Here is an 18,875-nt window from a genome sequence, read left to right as displayed (position 1 = left end):
TCACGTGTCTGCTCTACTGTTAGCTTGAAATGGACAAAAATTTGTTCCAAGCCATGTCAAAGCTAGTCTTGAATGTAGTCTCTACGTCTTCCATGTTGGATTTAAAGGCCAGATGCATTAACTGTTTCATCCAACTTTGACTCAATATGACATGACGCATGTCTGCAGTCCATGTCACTCAAGCCTCATCATACCCTGGTTTTATGGATGACCCTATTTGGGGTCACTGTTACTCGCTGGAGGAAAAATTTGAAGAAGTTTGGAGGCAGGCACATTACTTTAAAAACTCTCCTAACCACCTTGCCTTGCAAGTATCCTCATTAGTGTATCGCTCAGCTGAAAAATTAGCAATATCTGGTGGTGGCAAGGAGAGTTAAGGGGCAAGAGTCATTGTCCTTTGTATATACGAGACAGACAGAAAAAGATTTGTTTGTCTTTTATTAGGGCTGGATTCGCGTGGTAGCAGGCTAATATTCCTAACATAGTGTAATTGGGTAAGTGTTCTCAGAAAAACAAAATTTACTTAACAATTTGCTTTTGTTATTTTCAAAATATAATTTTCATGGTATTGTGAAAAATTAAATTTATGGGATTTTTACATTTGCAGGTTGGAGAAGGAGCCATTTTGTTTCCACAGGAAGATCATTTTGTTTATGTGGATTGGAGAAGGGATCCTCTTGTTTCTACATAATGATCACTATTGTTCTGTGGGTCTTTAGATTTGTTGTTTTGTAGCAACCATGAGATCCACAAAAGAACTAGACTAAATATAAAATGATGGGATCGAATTTATTAGAGAAAGCTAAGTATTTTAGTTAGTTTTTCACGAATAACATTATATCTTGGTGCTATCTTTGCTTCTTGCCAGCATGGTTGAGACATTCATGGATCAGTTTGGAGGTCTGGATTTCAGAAGATCTCAACATGGATCAGGAATGAGTGGCAGGTCTCAGGTACGATTGAATATAAAACAGAAAGTCTCGAGAATATATAGAATAAAGAAAGTTTTGTTCTCCACTTATTCATCATTTTTGTTGAGTGGGAGCGCATGATGTAGCAATCATTTTTCCAGCATCATTGTGTTCTTAATTGATTTATTAAGGTTTAGGTTTAGTGTTTTTCTTTGCTTTTGTTTTCCACACCTATTGATGGACTTTGTTCTTACTTGGGTTGAATCTTTATGATGCTATGGCAGTCAATTCTGATACATACTCACTTGTCCCTTTGATGTCAGGGTCAAGTGCACAGTCTATACAGATATCTTGCATATGTAGAGGCAGGCATGGTTCCGATTTTGTTTCGAACAAAATACCCCAACAATAGGCCTTTTTTGGCTAAATAAAAATTGGTAAATTAAACCTTGATATATCACTCATGTTATCTTCAAAAATGATGGTTAGTGCAAATTTGAATCAACATATTCAGGGATGTTGCCAGGGCATGCGAATCATGCACAATTTGCATGAAATTCATGCTGTAGGATAACAGTGATACACAAGAACTCTCACAAATTAGTTTAAAGTTGTGCATATAAAAATGTACTCTGCACAATGTACAATATGTACTTAATTGTTAACCGTTACAGTGCTTGTCACTACATAAGTTGCATTGCCAGTCATAGTGCTGTCTTTTTCAAGGTAGGCAACTGTTTATACATCTAGATACTTTGGCTAGACATGAATGGTTGTTAAATTAAATTTGATTGGCATTTTGGGTCTTGGAACAAGCATTCTGTTTTAGTTTGAAACTTGCATTTCAATGAATTTTTACAAATAGGTGTTTAAAATATGGGCTACCTAGAAACCAAAATAGCTGACAACATGGTTCATCTTCAGATGATGATTTCAATCTGAAAATACTGGCTGATGATAGCAATGATGACAGTGATATTTAAAGTTTTGAAGCAAATTAGTGTAGCTATGAAAGTGTTACTGGAAAAGCTGGTAAGTGATTTTGAACTCCAAAATGATGTTGAGCATGAGTCTGATGTAGATGCTAGATGGACAAAAATAGATGGCATGATGTTCAAATCTCTATTCAGCAGTATTTTGAAATTAAATAAGGAAAAGGTAGAATAACAAGCCCATATACAATAATACAATATAATCAGTTTAAAAGTAGAAAGCAATTTTCAATTTTTTCTTAAACAATTCAGCCCTGAGGGATCTTGTGCTTCAAAACTGATATAGCACTACAAGGATTAAGAAAAATTGAATAAATAATAATCTAAAAAGAAATTAAAAAGTAAGGATATTTATTTTGATCAAAACATATCTTTCTGAACATGCAGAATCTGGCATTTGACCCTAATACACCATTATGGAACAGACAAGAAATCTGGCATAGTAGTAGTAGTAGTAAGCAAAGCACTAATTCAATGAAGAGAAGCTCATATTAGTGAAACATTTTATTTTGGAGCAGAGATATCCAAAAGACAATACCTATAAGATGTGGGAAACTACGTAACAACCATAAAGAACAGTTTCTGAACTTTTTAAAGCTAGCTAAGCTAGCTGTTCATATCCCCTTTAGACAGCAGGCTGTGAAAGGGTATTCTCAGCACAGAACAATATTTATACAATATTTCGATTGATTAAAATACTAGTAATGCCTACTGGTGGCAAAACTTTAAGAAATCAATACCATTTAAATAAGTCTTGACAGTTGAAATTTATGTTTGTTTTATCTTTTAATTCAGTTTCAGTGTAGTCATAATAATGTGATATGCCCTCTTGTATTCAAACATGAAAAGTGTCATTTGACATCACAGTGATGCCTGCAAGTTTTTCGGCAAAAACCTAATTATGTAATGACAGCATTTGGATCTCTGACTTGCATAAGTCTTTGTTGCATTGCATTGCAATGAAATAAACAGCATCAATATTCCACAGGCAAAACAATAAAAAAAATCAAGTTTTGATGTTGTTTCTTAAAATAAATGCTCATCATTTTTAAAACAATTTAGTTCTGAACCAGCACTAGCACTAGAATGTATCCACATTGCCATGCAAAGTGCATTGACATAATACACAATGTTTCCTCTGGTACACTTGATGTGTATTGAAACCTCTTGCAGCATTGTTTTTAATGACTTTTCAGAGACTGGTTATCTTGGAAATAAAGGTGACTTGAATAGAAAAGTATACTATTTCATTACAAAAAAACTGTTAATTGACAATTAATCCCAGTATGATGTTAATATCAGTATTCAACCATTTAACTTCTGCCCCACCCACAACACACACAGACACACACACATGCAAAGTCCATGTCTTTCTTCCTCAAATACGTTACCCAATCATAACATGTTAGGAGGACTACTAATACCTTGCAAATCCAACCCTCCCAGCTAAATAAGTAAAAATGATCTACCCACCTAGGTGGCAGTTAGGTAGAGTGATCACACCTTGATACCAGGAATTTCTTGAGCTACTCTTCTGCTTGTGCCAATTAGCACACTTTCTACAGGCAGGCCTCTCAAAATCCATACAAGCAGTTTGGAAGTTTTCTACCTCAAAACAAGCTGGAGGAGTTTCATCTTCAAAAGAAAGTATATTCCAAGTATAAATTTCCAACTTTTCAGTTCTTCCTATCGCTGAGGACAAAGTTTCTTAATTTTCAATGTTATCACTTTGCTGTCTTCACACACACTTAAGTGCCTTTTGTACATACCTGCATGAGTTGCATTGGCGTCACATTACATTGCTTTAGCTGTGTTAATATTTGCATGTCTGGTGTGTCATATACATCACTCATTTAGTATTGCTGTATAATTTCTGCTGAATACAGTGGAGTTTCTATATCATCTTGTTTTAGCCTCTAATTTCAATGTTGTAAAATGATGCTTTGCTGAGTTTTCCTGAATAGAACATCACTTGGCCTTTCCTACAGATAATATTTTCTCATAATGTATACTCTATAGCCTACTTCGTAAGTATCAATAATGATGCTTCAGTTCCATTTTTATACACAGGTTCTGTATGTAACAAAGAAAAATTGTTTATTTAATTGTATAGCTTCTACCATGGTCAGATAAGGACAGGGATGTTTTCTATATATGGTTTACTCAACAGCATCCAGCTCCTACGTGTAATTACTATAAGCAATGCTTCAGCGATTTTACCTGTATAGGCAATCAATTAGCCTTCCTACAGGTAAGTTGTCACTAGAATTGATATGGCTTCCACTTCATATATGTAATTACTATAAGCAATGCTTCAGTGATTTTACCTATATAGGCAATCAATTAGCCTTCCTACAGGCAAGTTGTTACTAGAAATTGATATGACTCCCACTTCATACATGTAATTACTATAAGCAATGCTTAAGTGATTTTACCAGTATAGCTGTCAAAATTAACCTTCCTACAGGTTACTTCTGACTGGGATTAATTATTTATTGTCCACTTTGTAAATATTAGTAGCAGTCCTTTAATTTTCTAACTGTACATGCCATCTGTGCCCCTTAAAAGTTATATATCATAGTGGGTAACTCTGCATGGACACTCACTACACTACATGTATATGTTGTCTGCTCTATTTTGTCTTACAGTTTCGGACCATGAGCAAGACTAGTTCTGACAATGGATGCCGTTCTTTAAATGCATGTCAGACTTGCATATTATGAACAGAAGTCAATGGTTGGCAGTTCTTGGGGTACTAAGGGCAGGACGGAAAAACATTGCATGAGGGACAAATACACAAGGAGAGAAGCAACAGACTCAGTTGCAATCTCGCGTATCTGAATTACAGACGACTACATGGGTCAATTTTCTGTACCCTGTCTCAACTTCAAGAAATGGACGTTAGGCTAATCAAGATGGCCATGTTCCTTCATGACTGGACTCAGCCATATAACTCTGATCGCAATGGGCCACAACCACAACCAGTCATGCAGTATCAGCCACCAGAAAATGAACTTGTCGAGTTAAGTGATTCATATAGTGCTGCTTGGCATTTTTGGAATATGATGACAAGTTTTGTTCCGCAATACCTAAGAATCCACTATGTGAAACCAATTATGCAGCTGACTAACCCACATAATCCTGCTAAGCATTTCCTATGGATGACACACAGTCTATACAGGCTGTCCCGTGGATTAGTCTAATCCGCATAGTGCTGCTAGAAACTTTCTGTTGGCTACATCCAATTTATATAGGCATTCTCATGAATCAATCAAACCCACATAATCTCTCTAGTCACGTTTGGCATATAATGTCCATCTTGGTGCCTCACTTCCTAAGAGATGTCTCTTTACTCACCCTCAGGCAAAGGGATTTATTCCTAAAGTGCTGCAAGTTTAGTGAGCTGCCTTCCTTAGCATTCTTCTCCAACTACTTGGCAGGTAGCACAAGAGACATTGATTTCACTACCTTAAACCAAAACTGACAACAACTGGCCCATAAGTTTCCTCATCGTTATTAGATCTTACTATGCTGAGTGAAATTCCACCTTGCGGGCTTGGATTGAAGAAGTTTTCTGCCCACTCCCACCAGAGTACTGTCCTACTCTACATCACCTGCAAGGTGTACAATTCTGATATCATGTGATCATTGTTTTTGGAAGAATCTGCTTTTAATTGCTTCCACAATCTAACAAGTTACTGATCTTTTTGGACTGCTTATATGTTTTTTCTGTCAAATGCCTGCACTCAGTTTTCCATTTGTATACCTAAGAGTTGATTAATAATGTTGTGTCCATGGAATCAACATTGCATCTAATATTAATGGCGATCTTCAATAGATGGAATACAGCTTACCTTCTCCTACCCTGAGTCTCACCAGAAATATGTTTATAAATTGGTCCACTTTATGACATGTAGATGCCCAACATTCTATGGTCCTGGCCATAACAGCACATATGAACGGGTGAATGAGATGCTATGCTCTCTTCATCCACCTTTCTTAAAGACCATCATAGACCAAACAACTTGCAACCTTAATCATCTCCTGTTAATGATCTGGTTGATGGAATTCGCAACATGCCACCAAGGATACATTCCTTCCATCCCTCACAGTCTCAGCTACAGCAGAGGAAATTGCAAGGTGGCCAACAAGATGTTGCAGGGATGTCCCTAGAGCACATGCACCTGAAAAGCAGTCTTACTGAACTTATAATTATCAAAAACCACATTTCTCCTGAACCAAGTGGAAGAGCCAATGGGAGGTCCATGAGACCCTCCCTATCTTAAATGACATACATTCATGCACCCCCTTATCACAGATCCTGGTAAGGAGAACTCTTCAATCATTTGTTGCACAATGTGGAAGATTTACCATGACATATGGACCCAGCAAGTGGTGTAAAATGTCAATGCATTATATATGAATGAAAATGTACTAAGGTTTTGTTTGCTGCATACAGCATTACCTTAAGGTGGTGTATGGGCTGATTACCTAACCAGAGGATTTGCAAATCTTAATTCCATCATGTTCTACTAATATAAATAATAAGTGTTTCTACTTTTTTTAAAAGGAGGAGGTATCATCATTGATTTGTGTGAAGTAAATTATTAATGCATTATGTATGGATGAAAATGTACTCATGTTTTGTTGCCATGTACAGCGTTTCCAAAGGGTTGTTTATTTTTAGCCTTGGTTATTTCAACATGTACCGCTCCCGTGGCCTAGTGGTTAGAGCGTCCGCCTCATATGCAGGAGGTCGCGGGTTCAAACCCATTCCAAGTCATTGCAAAGATTTATAAAAATGGTACTAACAACTGCCTTGCTAGGCATTTGACATTAAGAGGTTAGTGTTAGGACTGGTTTGCCTGGTGTCAGGATAATGTGACTGGGTGGGGCATGATGCTACATGTCTGCAGCATAATGCTTCAAGTGCTAGACATCACTATAAACTGCCACACTGCAGATATCGTAGCAATATGACTGAAAAATTGTTAAAGGTGCATTAAGATTCCAAATCACATATGCACACACACTTATCTTAAAAGGCTCATTTTGATCTTGAGGAACTTTTACCAGTGGTGCAGAAGGTTACCTTTCCAGGTTTGACCGCTTCATAAAGATGGAGCTTCATGACTTCTGCTGGATTTGTGGGAGGGTCAATTTTTCTCTTTCAGTTTTCCAGTCGGGTTATCTAGAAGATGTCTTACATACCTTATACTTTAGGGGACTGGAGATGATCTTTCATAGGTAAGAGTATTCATCTCCCTCCACCTCTTACCTGTTCTCCTAAGGTATTATGATTGCATAACACATTTGAGGAAGTCACAGATTTATTCTAGTACAATATGTTTCTTTGATAATACTTACCTAATTATAATACATATACACCGTCTCAGTCTCCCTGCAGTTACAGCCATATACAGAGCATGCCTTCTGCTCTAGTAGTAACTGATGAATTCCTGGGATCTGGCACCAATCCCAGTATCAAGGGGAGGTCACTCAGATTGCCACCTAGGTATGCAGATAACTTTCAGCTATTTAGCTTAAATGTTTAACCTGGGATGGCTGGATTTGCGAGGTAGTAGTAGTTATCCTAAGGTATTACAATTGGTAAGTATTGTTGAAGAAACTTGTTTTACAAGAAAAAATTGTTTTCCTAAATTTTCAGAACTCTTTTAGCAATTCATGCCCTTGCGAAATTATTAAAGGAAAGGTGTACTTAGGATGACTTATTATGAGGCAGAGACTGTTCATTTTCTGCAGTATTCTCAAACTATGACCTCAGGCTTATGGTTACAGAATTTACAGCAAGCTTCAATTCTTCAATTCTGGGCTCAACATTTTTTACACAGGCCATGTTTCCTTAAAATATGCATTTCAGGTTTTATTTTGACCTTATACAACACAATGTGGATGGAACAGATGCTGGCATAATGTGTAGTCACCCTGGAGGAAACAATCAGTTTTGAATTTTGAAAAACTTTTCATTTGATATGCTAAGGGATTGTTCACAAGTTGATTTGTGTACAATTTGCTGGATCATGAAGAAAGATTTTTGAGCCAGAGGGCAAAGACTACAGCTGCAGACATTTGTAAACTCAATCTGGGTATGATTGTTATGTGAACCTGTTCAGTTGTTGTTGTTGTTGTTGTTGTAGGATTTAATGCCATTTTTCAGCACTTGATTGGCTATACATGGCGGCCAGTATTAATGGTGGAGCAAGAACCCGGGAAAACCCCGGAAAGAACCACCAACCAATGAGAAGCTACTGGCAAGCTTTCTCACATACCCACATTAGCTGAATCCGAGACTCGAACCCATGCAGACAGAGGTGAGATGGCAGTAATCCGTAATGGAAAGTGCTTTAGACCACTTGGCCACTCAGGGCCCCCAAAATTGTTCAGTTACTAAGGATATAATTATTAACCAAATACCTGCAGAAATAGAGTTTTTGAGGATAAAAATCCTGTACTAAGTCAACACAGGCAGTGTGATGTTTGAGCACATACAGTTCCTATATTTGATGATGGCTAATGTCAAAGAAATTGCATTTGTCAAAGCAAGTAAAACTGGCCAGACCCAGAGATGCCAACCATACCAAATTTGCATTATTATTAAGAATTTTTAGTGAAAACTAATTTTAGAAAATCAGAATGTTTTGTGAAACAATTTTGGACACAGGTAAGGAGAAAAGCACTTAAGCAACAACATAAAAGTACTTTAGCACCAGCATGATAGACTAGTACATAGAATATAGTTATCTGTGTAGAAAACAGGCTGTAAATAATAAAGAACCAGTAAATTAGACTGTAACATAGCTGAAAAATTGTGGCACAAGTGAAGAGAAATGAAGATGGAGATCATTCATGAGGAAACTAATGTTTATGGTTATTGTTTTGTCAAATATATAGGAGGAATTCAAGGTTTTATAGACCATTTACTCTCACTGGACTATATTTATTACTGACTGTATTCAGATATGTATCTGCTCAAGGAATATGCAGCATGATTGGATGGAAGTTTAATACTTTAATGAATATGTTATCCATTCCAGACTGGCTGCTGAGGTTCACAAAACTTTATGCTGGAATTCCTGATAAGCATGTTCATTGTTGAGCATGTCAGAATTTAGATTCCTTAGGGCTGTTCCATTAAAACATACATGGGACCCAGGGAAGGCACTTTTAAAGTGGGGTACTCACCCATAGATACAATTTAGAAATTTCTTATCATTTTAATATGAACTCTGTGAAATCAAAGTACCCTGGCATATCTTTTTAAAAACTGACTTCCCTGGGTACCATGTGTGTTTTAATGGAACAGCCCATACACAAGAATATAATGTAATTATGTGATAAAATAATGCAAACATTTGGTCAAAATGATCCCTGTAATTTTGGACCGCTCCGGTGGCCTAGTGGTTAGAGTGTCTGCCTTGGATGCAGAGGTCGTGGATTTCGATCCCTGGCCGAGTCATACCAAAGACTTGTAAAGATGGTACTAACAGCTGCCTTGCTTGGCGCTCAGCATTAAGAGGTTAGTGTTAGGACTGGTCAGCCTGGTGTCAGGATAGTGTGACTGGGTGGGACATCATGCTACATGTCTGCGGCACGATGCCCCAGTGCTAGACATCACTATAAACTGCCACAATGCAGACATCATAGCAATATGACTGAAAAATTGTTAAAGCTATGTTAAAAACCCAAATCACATACACACACACACTGTAATTTTGCATTATTTCCTAGATAACTTAGTTTTGTCCAATCTGAAAAAATGTGTTTAAAAGTATTCACTGAATTTACAAGCCTACATTTGTATCACTTAATCATCTGAACAAAAATCAGTGTTGGCCATATTGATATAGGAACCTATGTGTGACTTATTTAAGCTTTCATAGTCATAATTCTAATCACCCAAACTCTAGAAAGAGCTGAACAAAATCCATTTTGGAGAGTGGAGAATTTGATCCAGTTACATTAAATAGATTACAGCTATGTCTTATTCAGCAATGATGTGATGTGACATAATGGTCATTTACCTCAGTACCTATAGTCGCTGATAGTTTTTTTCCCCCAAAGATGGGTGATATGAAACTGAGCTCAGAATGGCTGAAGTTTAGGCATCCAGACACGCTTCCATGTGGATTGTGCACAGGAATCCAAACATGCTTTTCTGTGAATTTGATGAAGTTGTCCAGTACTGCTTCAATGAGAATGTGGCAGAGGCCTCCAAAGTGCTTATGTGAGGTAAAGGGTAAACAGGAATCAGTTGTGAGGCATGATCACAGAGAGTTAAAATAAGCATGATAGTTTACTTTATGTAAGATTCTACTTGGCAATAAAAAGTTATTAAATTTGTGGTTCAATCAAGGATTGTCAGCTGGAAAATCAAAGTGGGTACTGGCTTTACAGGCTAAAGTATTTTGTCAGATGTGGACTGACAGTTGTTAAATTGCTAAAAAGAACTACCCACAGTTAACTGAATATAAGGCCATACTTGAGTACTGAATGTGTATCACATTTGTGGTTCTATCAAAGGAGTTATCAACTGCAAAAGCAAAATGGTTCCTGCCTTTACAAGCTAAGAGCTAATTGGCCAACATGCACTGGTAGAATTATCAGTAGGGAATTAGATCTGGCTTTTAAAAATGATCAAATGCAAAACAAATCAAAACTTTTATTGCATCAGACACAAACAATGTTTATAAAGAAAACACAAAGTATAAAACAAAAAGCGGATGTTAGACTTGCATGAGAATTTAAGCAATATACTTGTAAACACCCACAGTAAACAACCTTGATGGACATTTCACTTTGCAATCAGTATTAACTAATTTAATAATTTGAAATTATTAAAATCCAAATCAATGTTGATACAAGTATTGTGTAATGAAAAGCATAACAAAACAGATAAACCCAGTGCATTTCATGGGATGGGAATAATGGCATTAAATGTAATGCTCTTTTGATTGATAGTATTTTGTATGTACTGGAAGCATCTGGAATTTTCAACATTACCCCTAGATTTATCAGATTTTTTTGTATTGTGCTCATAAGATGTCCTCTACTCTGCATGAATCGAATTATCAGTTAAAAAACCTGAAACTTATAAGCCAGTATATATGGTAATACTGTATACCTATTACAGTGTTAGTGCTTAAGCTTGATATTTCCAAAGACTTGGATTATTTTAACAAAAACTGCAACACATATTAATGATGAATGTTAACATATTTGTGGACACAGTGAGCATATTGCTGGCAATCTAGAATTATTCAGAAATTTTGAAATGCATGAAATGTTTTTATTTGATGAGAATAACTAAATATTCAAAATTTGTATTCATTTTAAAAGTGGCATATTTACTTGGTGTATTTATTAGCTATAACATTATAAGATTTAAAGTTGTTTATTCATGTAGCTCATCATTGTGCACCAATATTTGTCTCACTTCAGCCCAAGAGATTTGTTGCAGCTCTACAGAAGATTGCTGACCAGACCTACAACTCCATCTTCACAGTGCAACAGATGAGGCAGATAGCTGGGGTATGTTCCACAATGGGGATATATCAACCTATCTGTACGTCTGTCCATTCCTTTGTCCATCTGTCACACTTTGCTAAAGATTTGCATTTAGGTTAGTTTTTTTTTAGGCATTATTGACCAAAGAGGCACACATTTTTGTTATGGTTGTGCATTGGTGAGTACAATGTATATTGTTCTGTATTGGTGAGTACAATGAAACCCTACCCACTTTCCCCAGATAATAAATTAGGTCACTGATTTACATTTTGCACATAATTGACTTAAGTGAAGTTTTGCATTTAGGTCAATTCCTCTGGCATTAATGGACATGGCAGAGCTGTTTACTGCTACAATTTCATTATAGACTCTATATAATATTTCACAAAAAAATAGGCCAGTTAAGTATTTTCTGTGAAGATGCTTCATGCCAGAGTTCTTTTCATTTATTAGTCCATTCAGTTCTATCACTGAAGCACTTGTGAATACTAAACTGCACTCAGTTTGTGCAGTTTTTTTATTATGGTTGAGGCCATTCCATGTGAATCATGTGAGTTTGATGTTGTGATGAACTGTTGACAAATAAAACAAAGCTGTAGGATGTATGATTACTCGGAATAACAGATGGAATTTGCCTAATCCAGATGAAGGTCTGCACAAAGAATGCTGACCTTGCATCAGTAAAATTCCTGCAAAGTACTGTTGGCTTACTAGGGGATATGTAATTAAGCTAATGTGTATATCATCATCAAATGAGAGGATCAGTACGCTTGAAATGTATACTAAATGAATTTTTTTCAATGACATTCAACCAGATGTTAATGCTGGTATGGCAAAGTACAGATAGGTGGCTAAAATTGCAGATTGGACTTTGGGAAACTATTCATAAGTCATAAACAAGTCTGACAAAGAGTCATGCAACTCAGTATGTAAATGTGTCTTGGTAGACACAACATTATCGTACCATGGCACACCTCTAAAAAACCTCTATAAAAAAATTGTATCCATCAAGACATAATAATCTGTATCCATGAAAACCTCTTTAAAAAATCTGGACTAATATTACCATACAAAGCAGTCTCATAAATATAATTCAGAACTTCTTTAAATCATATTTCTCTTTGTTATACCACATATCATAGTGTCTAATGGTTTATTTGGAATCAGTTGTATGGGGACACACACATTTTGCACACCAGTTCTGGAATGGCCCTAATATAAGTAAAGAACTTAAGCTTGCGTGTTTTGTAGGTGATGGAGAATTACAAATTATAATAGAAAATTTTTTATCATTTGGAGTCTGAAAATAAGGATGTTTGTAAGTTACTGGTCATAAATTGAGAGTTAGTACATGTGTTTCTGAAAGTTAATTACATGTGGAAGTATTTTGATTTAAAGGATTCGGTAAGATCTGGATCTTAGGCACATATGCAGAAATAGTGAAAATCTTTGTGTTTCCCATGGTCTGACTTATGCACATTCAGCAATATCATACAGTGAGCAGGGAAATGTACTGTACATACTCAGATGCACATCACATCCATTCCAAAATGCATAGATCCAGATCTACCATTGCATAATATAATTAACATGAACCCCCTTACCAGCAGAAGCACTGCTGACAATACACAACCTGGTACAGAGGAAAACACCAGTCAATCAAGCCTGAAAATTAGGTTAGAGTGACTTACTTTTGGTCTGGTCAAGTTATTAATTAACCAATTTTCATGAGTGTAAGTGAAATTAGGTCCAATATATTAAGGCTGTAGCAAACAGATAGCTGAAAAGACAAAAATCATTCAAGTGTGTAATTTGCTTCCTCTGACCAAATTTGTATAACTGAGCTATCTCCTTGTGCCAAGTTCCATAAGTGTGGGTGAGATAACATCCAAGATATTTGGGGTTTAACATATGAATAGGCGAAAACACAAAAGTTTCTCTGTACTCAAGTCAATCAACATGGTCAAATAGATATATCCTTTTAGTTTTCTGAAAAAAGTACCTCAACAAATTAAAAATGGTACCTGCAGATCTTGACAGCATGAGGGCTCAGTTATTTGAGCAGGTAAATGAATGTCAGTTTCAGTTAGAAGTATAATTTATAGCAGACATTGGAAAATCATGTACAAATCTGCTACTTTTGAAAGTCGATGTGGGTAATTTCCTGCAAAGCATTGTGGGTAAAACAGGTGCATTGTTAACCTTGGCTAATTCACCCCTATATTAATCAAACTGTTCGTAAATGAAAGCCTAATATGAGTCGTACCACAAACACCTTTCAGAAAATTACCAAAATCAGCTGGTAAAGATGGAGATTTATAGTGGAATTTCTGTCACTGAGGCCATCATCTTCAAAAAGTTCTAACTGAAATTAACATTTATTTACTTACTCACAGAAACTGAGCTCTCATTTTGTCAAGGTTTTTACCTATTTCTATTTCCAATTGGTGAACTATATTTTTTCAGAAAAAACTGGACAGATATGGGCAGATATACCCACTTGATCATTTGGAACTATTGTTTAGTTCATTGTGTCATCAGCTTTGTGGCAGCCATTATGCTTCTAATGGTTCCTTTATATGAATGGCCTTACAGAAGTATGCAGTCATCATTAATGTATAAATGCACAAGTTGAGCAGTATTATTCAGTTTCCATTAAATAAATTTGTTTCATTACAATTTAAATTTAAGCTTTTGAAAGTCTTTCATTTTTTTCTCTTCAGGACATTGGTCTTCATTTGATGGATTTTGAATCGTTTCTGAGCTCACTAAACAACCAAGGATATCTCCTAAAGAAAGGCCCAAAAGTTTACCAGCTGCAGACTGCTGGCTACTGATTCAAATCATACGGATGTTATACTTTTGTCATTAAGTTCCACAGATCTGAATAAATTTGTATTATGGATTTCTTTTCTCGCTAACAATTTTAAATGCCTCCAGTGTTAAAAAGCCATGAGTACACTACCTCTGATCAGTTGCTCTGGAAAGTGAGAAATTTATATATACAAATTATTACTTTCTCCAACATGGGCTTATGTTGACTCAGTTAAATGACATCTGGCTAGATGCAGTATTCAGGCATTATATCTTTGATTTAAGCATGTAGAAGTCATGCATATTGCCTCAGACATCTTGCAAATCAATCCTAAATTATTGAAATGTAGAAATTAAACATAAAGCTACATAACTGTTATGACTCCATGCAGGCACAGGAATGTAGAATATGCCTGATGTGCCTTTAATGTCATAAGAGACGACTAAGGGAGGCACGAACTGTGGTGACTTTGTGGTTACCATGCAGAACTCATGACCAAAATGGTGCGAGTTTGAATCCTACCATTACATCAGCCCATGTAGATACTGTGGTATATCCTTGGGAAAGGCACTTGACCCTTATTCACCAGGCACGAAATCATCTACTTTTAAAACACCAAACCAAACAAACAAACAAACAAAGCTCTTGTGCTTCAATGTAATTTGGTGGAAGAAAAAAATATGACCTTATTTTCAACATTTTAGGACAAATCAGATGGTAATAGTCCTGTCACATGCCAAGGTAGAGCTTGATGAAATCCAATTTGCAAGAGTTGTCTGAGTTTCATGTGATGGAAAGATGAGTTGAACATTAATGTAACAGTAGATTCCATAACCAATATTTTCCACTCTTGTAACTTTAAAATATATTATTTTAAATTCCAATCTTTCAATATTATGAGTATACAGGAAACACAAAGCAAGTAATATTTGTACATTTGTTCTTACTATTCCCCACTAATACTGTGAAGACGTATATTGTAATACAAGAGTCTTTAACAAATGTATGCTCTGCATACTTTATGACTATTCTGTGTTACTGATGTACCAAACAATACATTTTCTTGACCGTAATAATCAACAGTGATCATACATGTTCATCCTATTGTTCAGTAAATTTTGTTTTTTCTAGACCACTCTGTTGTTTTTCATTCCATACCAGGGGTGTACCAACAGTAGAGCTTTGACAATTCAAATTACTGAGGGCTTCAGTATGATCTTAGAGCTTTCTGTTGTTTCAATTTGTCTAGGTTGCAGACAACAGCACACTTTTTGCTGGGACTTATTGTAAGTGATTCAGCTAACAGATGCCACATTGTCAAAGTTTTACAAGTTGGTTGGTATGCCAGGAAAAATTTTGAAGCTCTTATTTGATTGATGTATACACACTCAAGTATTGTATAAAGTTAGGTACGACCTTGCCTACATTTTCTCACTCACCATATTCCTTGGTTTAAAATGTTCACTTTCCTTCCCACTGAATTTGTCGATAATATTATTAGTTATGTGCAGTGAAACCTGCCGTACCAAATATATCCATAATAAAGACACATTCCCATAAAGGACAAATTTGTGTGGTAACTTAAGTGTCCACTGTAGTTTTGTTACTAGTTAATTATGGAATTGTATTGAGTTCTGTGACAAATTGCATAACAAAGTTAAAGATCACAAATTTAAACCCTCTTTGTGCATATAGGTTTATATGACACTAAGTCATTCAAATTTGAAACATTTTGATTTATAGAATTTTGTTTTTAAAAAAGTACATTTCAGAATTTTAAATGTTTAGATTTTTTTCATGATTTTAAATGATCACGAGGTAGAGTTATGTTCAAAACTCTAAATGTACATATTTTAGAAGTTTGGACATTTGAAAGAAAACTTTGTAAAACATGAAGTTTGAAACATTGGGAAGTTTGACTTTTATTAGTATTAATATGCATTCACCCTTTAATTATCACCTCAAGGTTAGTGATTGAACAGAATGACCAATTGGTTTGGCCTTTCAATCTGTTTAAGGAGGAACCTAGACCACTTGATAAAAAGGTATTTCATTGCATGCATCAAGCATGTATGGTGTGACAGAATTATCTCCCTCACACACGTCTTATATGTAAGAGGAGATCACTCTGTCCGACCACCAATAGGTTGGCAGACAACTTTTAGCTCCCTTGAGCTAAAAGTAGTATCTGGTAGGGTTGGATTTGTGAGGTAGTGGTAGTTCTCCAAAGTTATTATGATTGGGTAAGTTATTTCGAAGAAACATTTTACTAGAAAAAACTGGTTTCTTTACCTGTAGAAAGTTTTAAAGAATTTTCATCCACTTTTTTCTTCTATAAAGCATAACAAACAGTTGCATCAGAGACTTGGATGCAGGTTTGGTGGTGGCAGTATTTCAGGTTGATTCATGAGCTATTTATTAGTGATTTTTTTTTTTTTTTAAAGCAGTTATTTTACTTCACCATATTCATCACCCCTTTTCTCCTGCCATACCCTCATACAATGATAACAGTGGAGTTGTGTTATCCATTTACCCTTAAAATCATGATCTATAGATTAGCCATAAAATCAGATTTATGTGAAATGAGATAGCAGACTTTTAAATACCATTTCTGCATATTTTTCAATGATGGACTGCAAGGGTTTCTATTTATTGTATTTCCATAGTTTTCTGTGAAAGCTGTAGCTCAAGTTTTCACAGGTATTAAAAGAACTTGCAGTGTTATCTCTTTGTGATATCTGCAATCATTTGTTCAAATTGATTATTAGATTTAGGAATAGGAAATTTGATGAATGCTACTGCAAAGAAAATTGCTTTGAGAAACACACATGAAAATTATACTATAATGGTAAGCTAAGGTAAGTGGGTATATATATTTTGCCTATAATAACTTAAGTGCAAGCACCCAGTACTATTTAAACTGTCATAAGGACCCTGTCTAATAAATTAATTACTTCGACAATCTTGTGAAAATATTTTGCTTTATGCACCAGAACATGCATTAGGAATATTTGATAATTTAAGAAATTTACTGTAAATGTAAATTTGATAAAGACTTGTGTATTTAACCTTCGAATATGTCATTTACATTTTAGAGTTCAGATAGTTAAAATTTTTATGAACTTGTCAACGTCATTTTTAGATCAATTGGTGGCATATCCAAAGGGGAATGGAGGAAATGGTCCCCCGTATGTGTGATACATTCAAAATACAAGACTGCAAGATTCGACAAAATATTCTGTGAGGTTTTAGTAAATTCTGTGGCATTGTATTTTTCTAGGTTATCCATGTGCATTGATGCAAAATATAAATAAATTTGTACTTTAGATTTATTTTGACCAAACGTTAATAAATTTAAGATCGCAGATAAAGACACTTCATTGAATATTGCTGCCACCCAACTTGCATCCTACTACAAGCTACTAATCAACAGTTCTTTGTTATCCTTAGGAAGGATCAAGGTATGCATACTGAGATTGCAGGTAGCTCATCACACTCTTATTTTCTTCAGAAGCACATTCCAAACTTGTGATATAAACTTGGATCGATTTTGCACCAGGTACTATTCCTCAAAGGCATATTTTATTCAGTCATATTAAAGATTAGCATAAACTTTTTTATCTCTATTTATTTATCTATTTATTCATTCATTATTACACTATTATCATAGCTAAGACCAATTTATAACATTTTAATGTGCATAAAAATTAACCAGGGGATATGAAGTCATAGGGAGGATATGTCAAACTGACATGCTGTCTATAACCAGGGGATATAAAATCAGATGGAGAATATTTACTCTTGACATACTGTGCATAACTGGGTAGATAGCAGGGGATATTTTTGTAAATTGGCTCCAGGCAAATTTCTTAACTTTAGACTATGGTGTGACTTTTGGAGCTATTATTGTTTAATAATTAAAGACATGGATATATTTGTGAATTAGGTATTTCAGGCTTGTGTGTTGCTCTTGAAATTGATGTGAGGCATGTACACCTCATGTTGTCACTGCACAGTAAATGGCCAATGAAAGAGCAATAGTCTGCTAGGATGCAGAACTAGCCACCCATAGCAGTAGACATGTGGGTTCAAAGCGAGTGGAATATCTCAAAAACAGCTTGGATGACACAACTATTTTGAATTGTATAAAGTCATTAAATACATAGTGTTTTTCAAAATTATCACCCTGGAAAAAAAGGCTTGTGTTTGCACTGTGAGCATCACTCACTGTCAAAAATGGCCTTCAGACATGCAAAAAATGCATGTATAACTTTGGAGTTCGGGTACATAAACTTCTTATTCCATGAACTTCACTTGACTTTTCAAGCCAGGTAAAAGATATTCTTATGTTTTGCTTTATAATAGCTATCTAAAAATATGGACCTTTTTGACTTCATCTAATTTTTTTATGAATATTTATGTCAGGCAGGTGCATGTGGCATTAAATTTGTGCATAAAAACTGTCCCTTGCATCGGGGGGGGGGGGGGGCAGTATAAAGTCGGAGGGAGGATATGCCCCATTGACATGCAGTGTATAACCAGGGAATGTAAAATCAGAGAAAATATATACAGTTGACAACAAGACACTATACTTGATAAATTTGAAACTTTTAATATCGAAAATCTGAAAGT

At 35.5% G+C, this 18,875-nt stretch overlaps 1 protein-coding gene across 1 annotated transcript in view; it reads left to right on the top strand.

Annotated features, from left to right (window-relative positions):
* Positions 1 to 15,375, top strand: part of LOC149785236 (DNA helicase MCM8-like) — a 118,269-nt gene extending 102,894 nt beyond the window's left edge. Inside the window, exons 26-28 of the mRNA XM_089979065.1 lie at positions 869 to 953; positions 11,363 to 11,452; positions 14,152 to 15,375. Coding sequence (XP_089835191.1) covers positions 869 to 953; positions 11,363 to 11,452; positions 14,152 to 14,265 — 289 coding nt within the window. The 3' untranslated portion in view covers positions 14,266 to 15,375. The remainder of the gene's footprint in view (positions 1 to 868; positions 954 to 11,362; positions 11,453 to 14,151) is intronic.
* Positions 15,376 to 18,875: the final 3,500 nt, after the last annotated feature.

This window comes from Sinohyriopsis cumingii, chromosome 13, assembly GCF_028554795.1.
Source record: "Sinohyriopsis cumingii isolate HCF-2022 chromosome 13, ASM2855479v2, whole genome shotgun sequence".
Classification (NCBI taxonomy): Eukaryota; Metazoa; Mollusca; class Bivalvia; order Unionida; family Unionidae; genus Sinohyriopsis; species Sinohyriopsis cumingii.
This window is presented reverse-complemented; position numbering and strand designations above follow the sequence as displayed.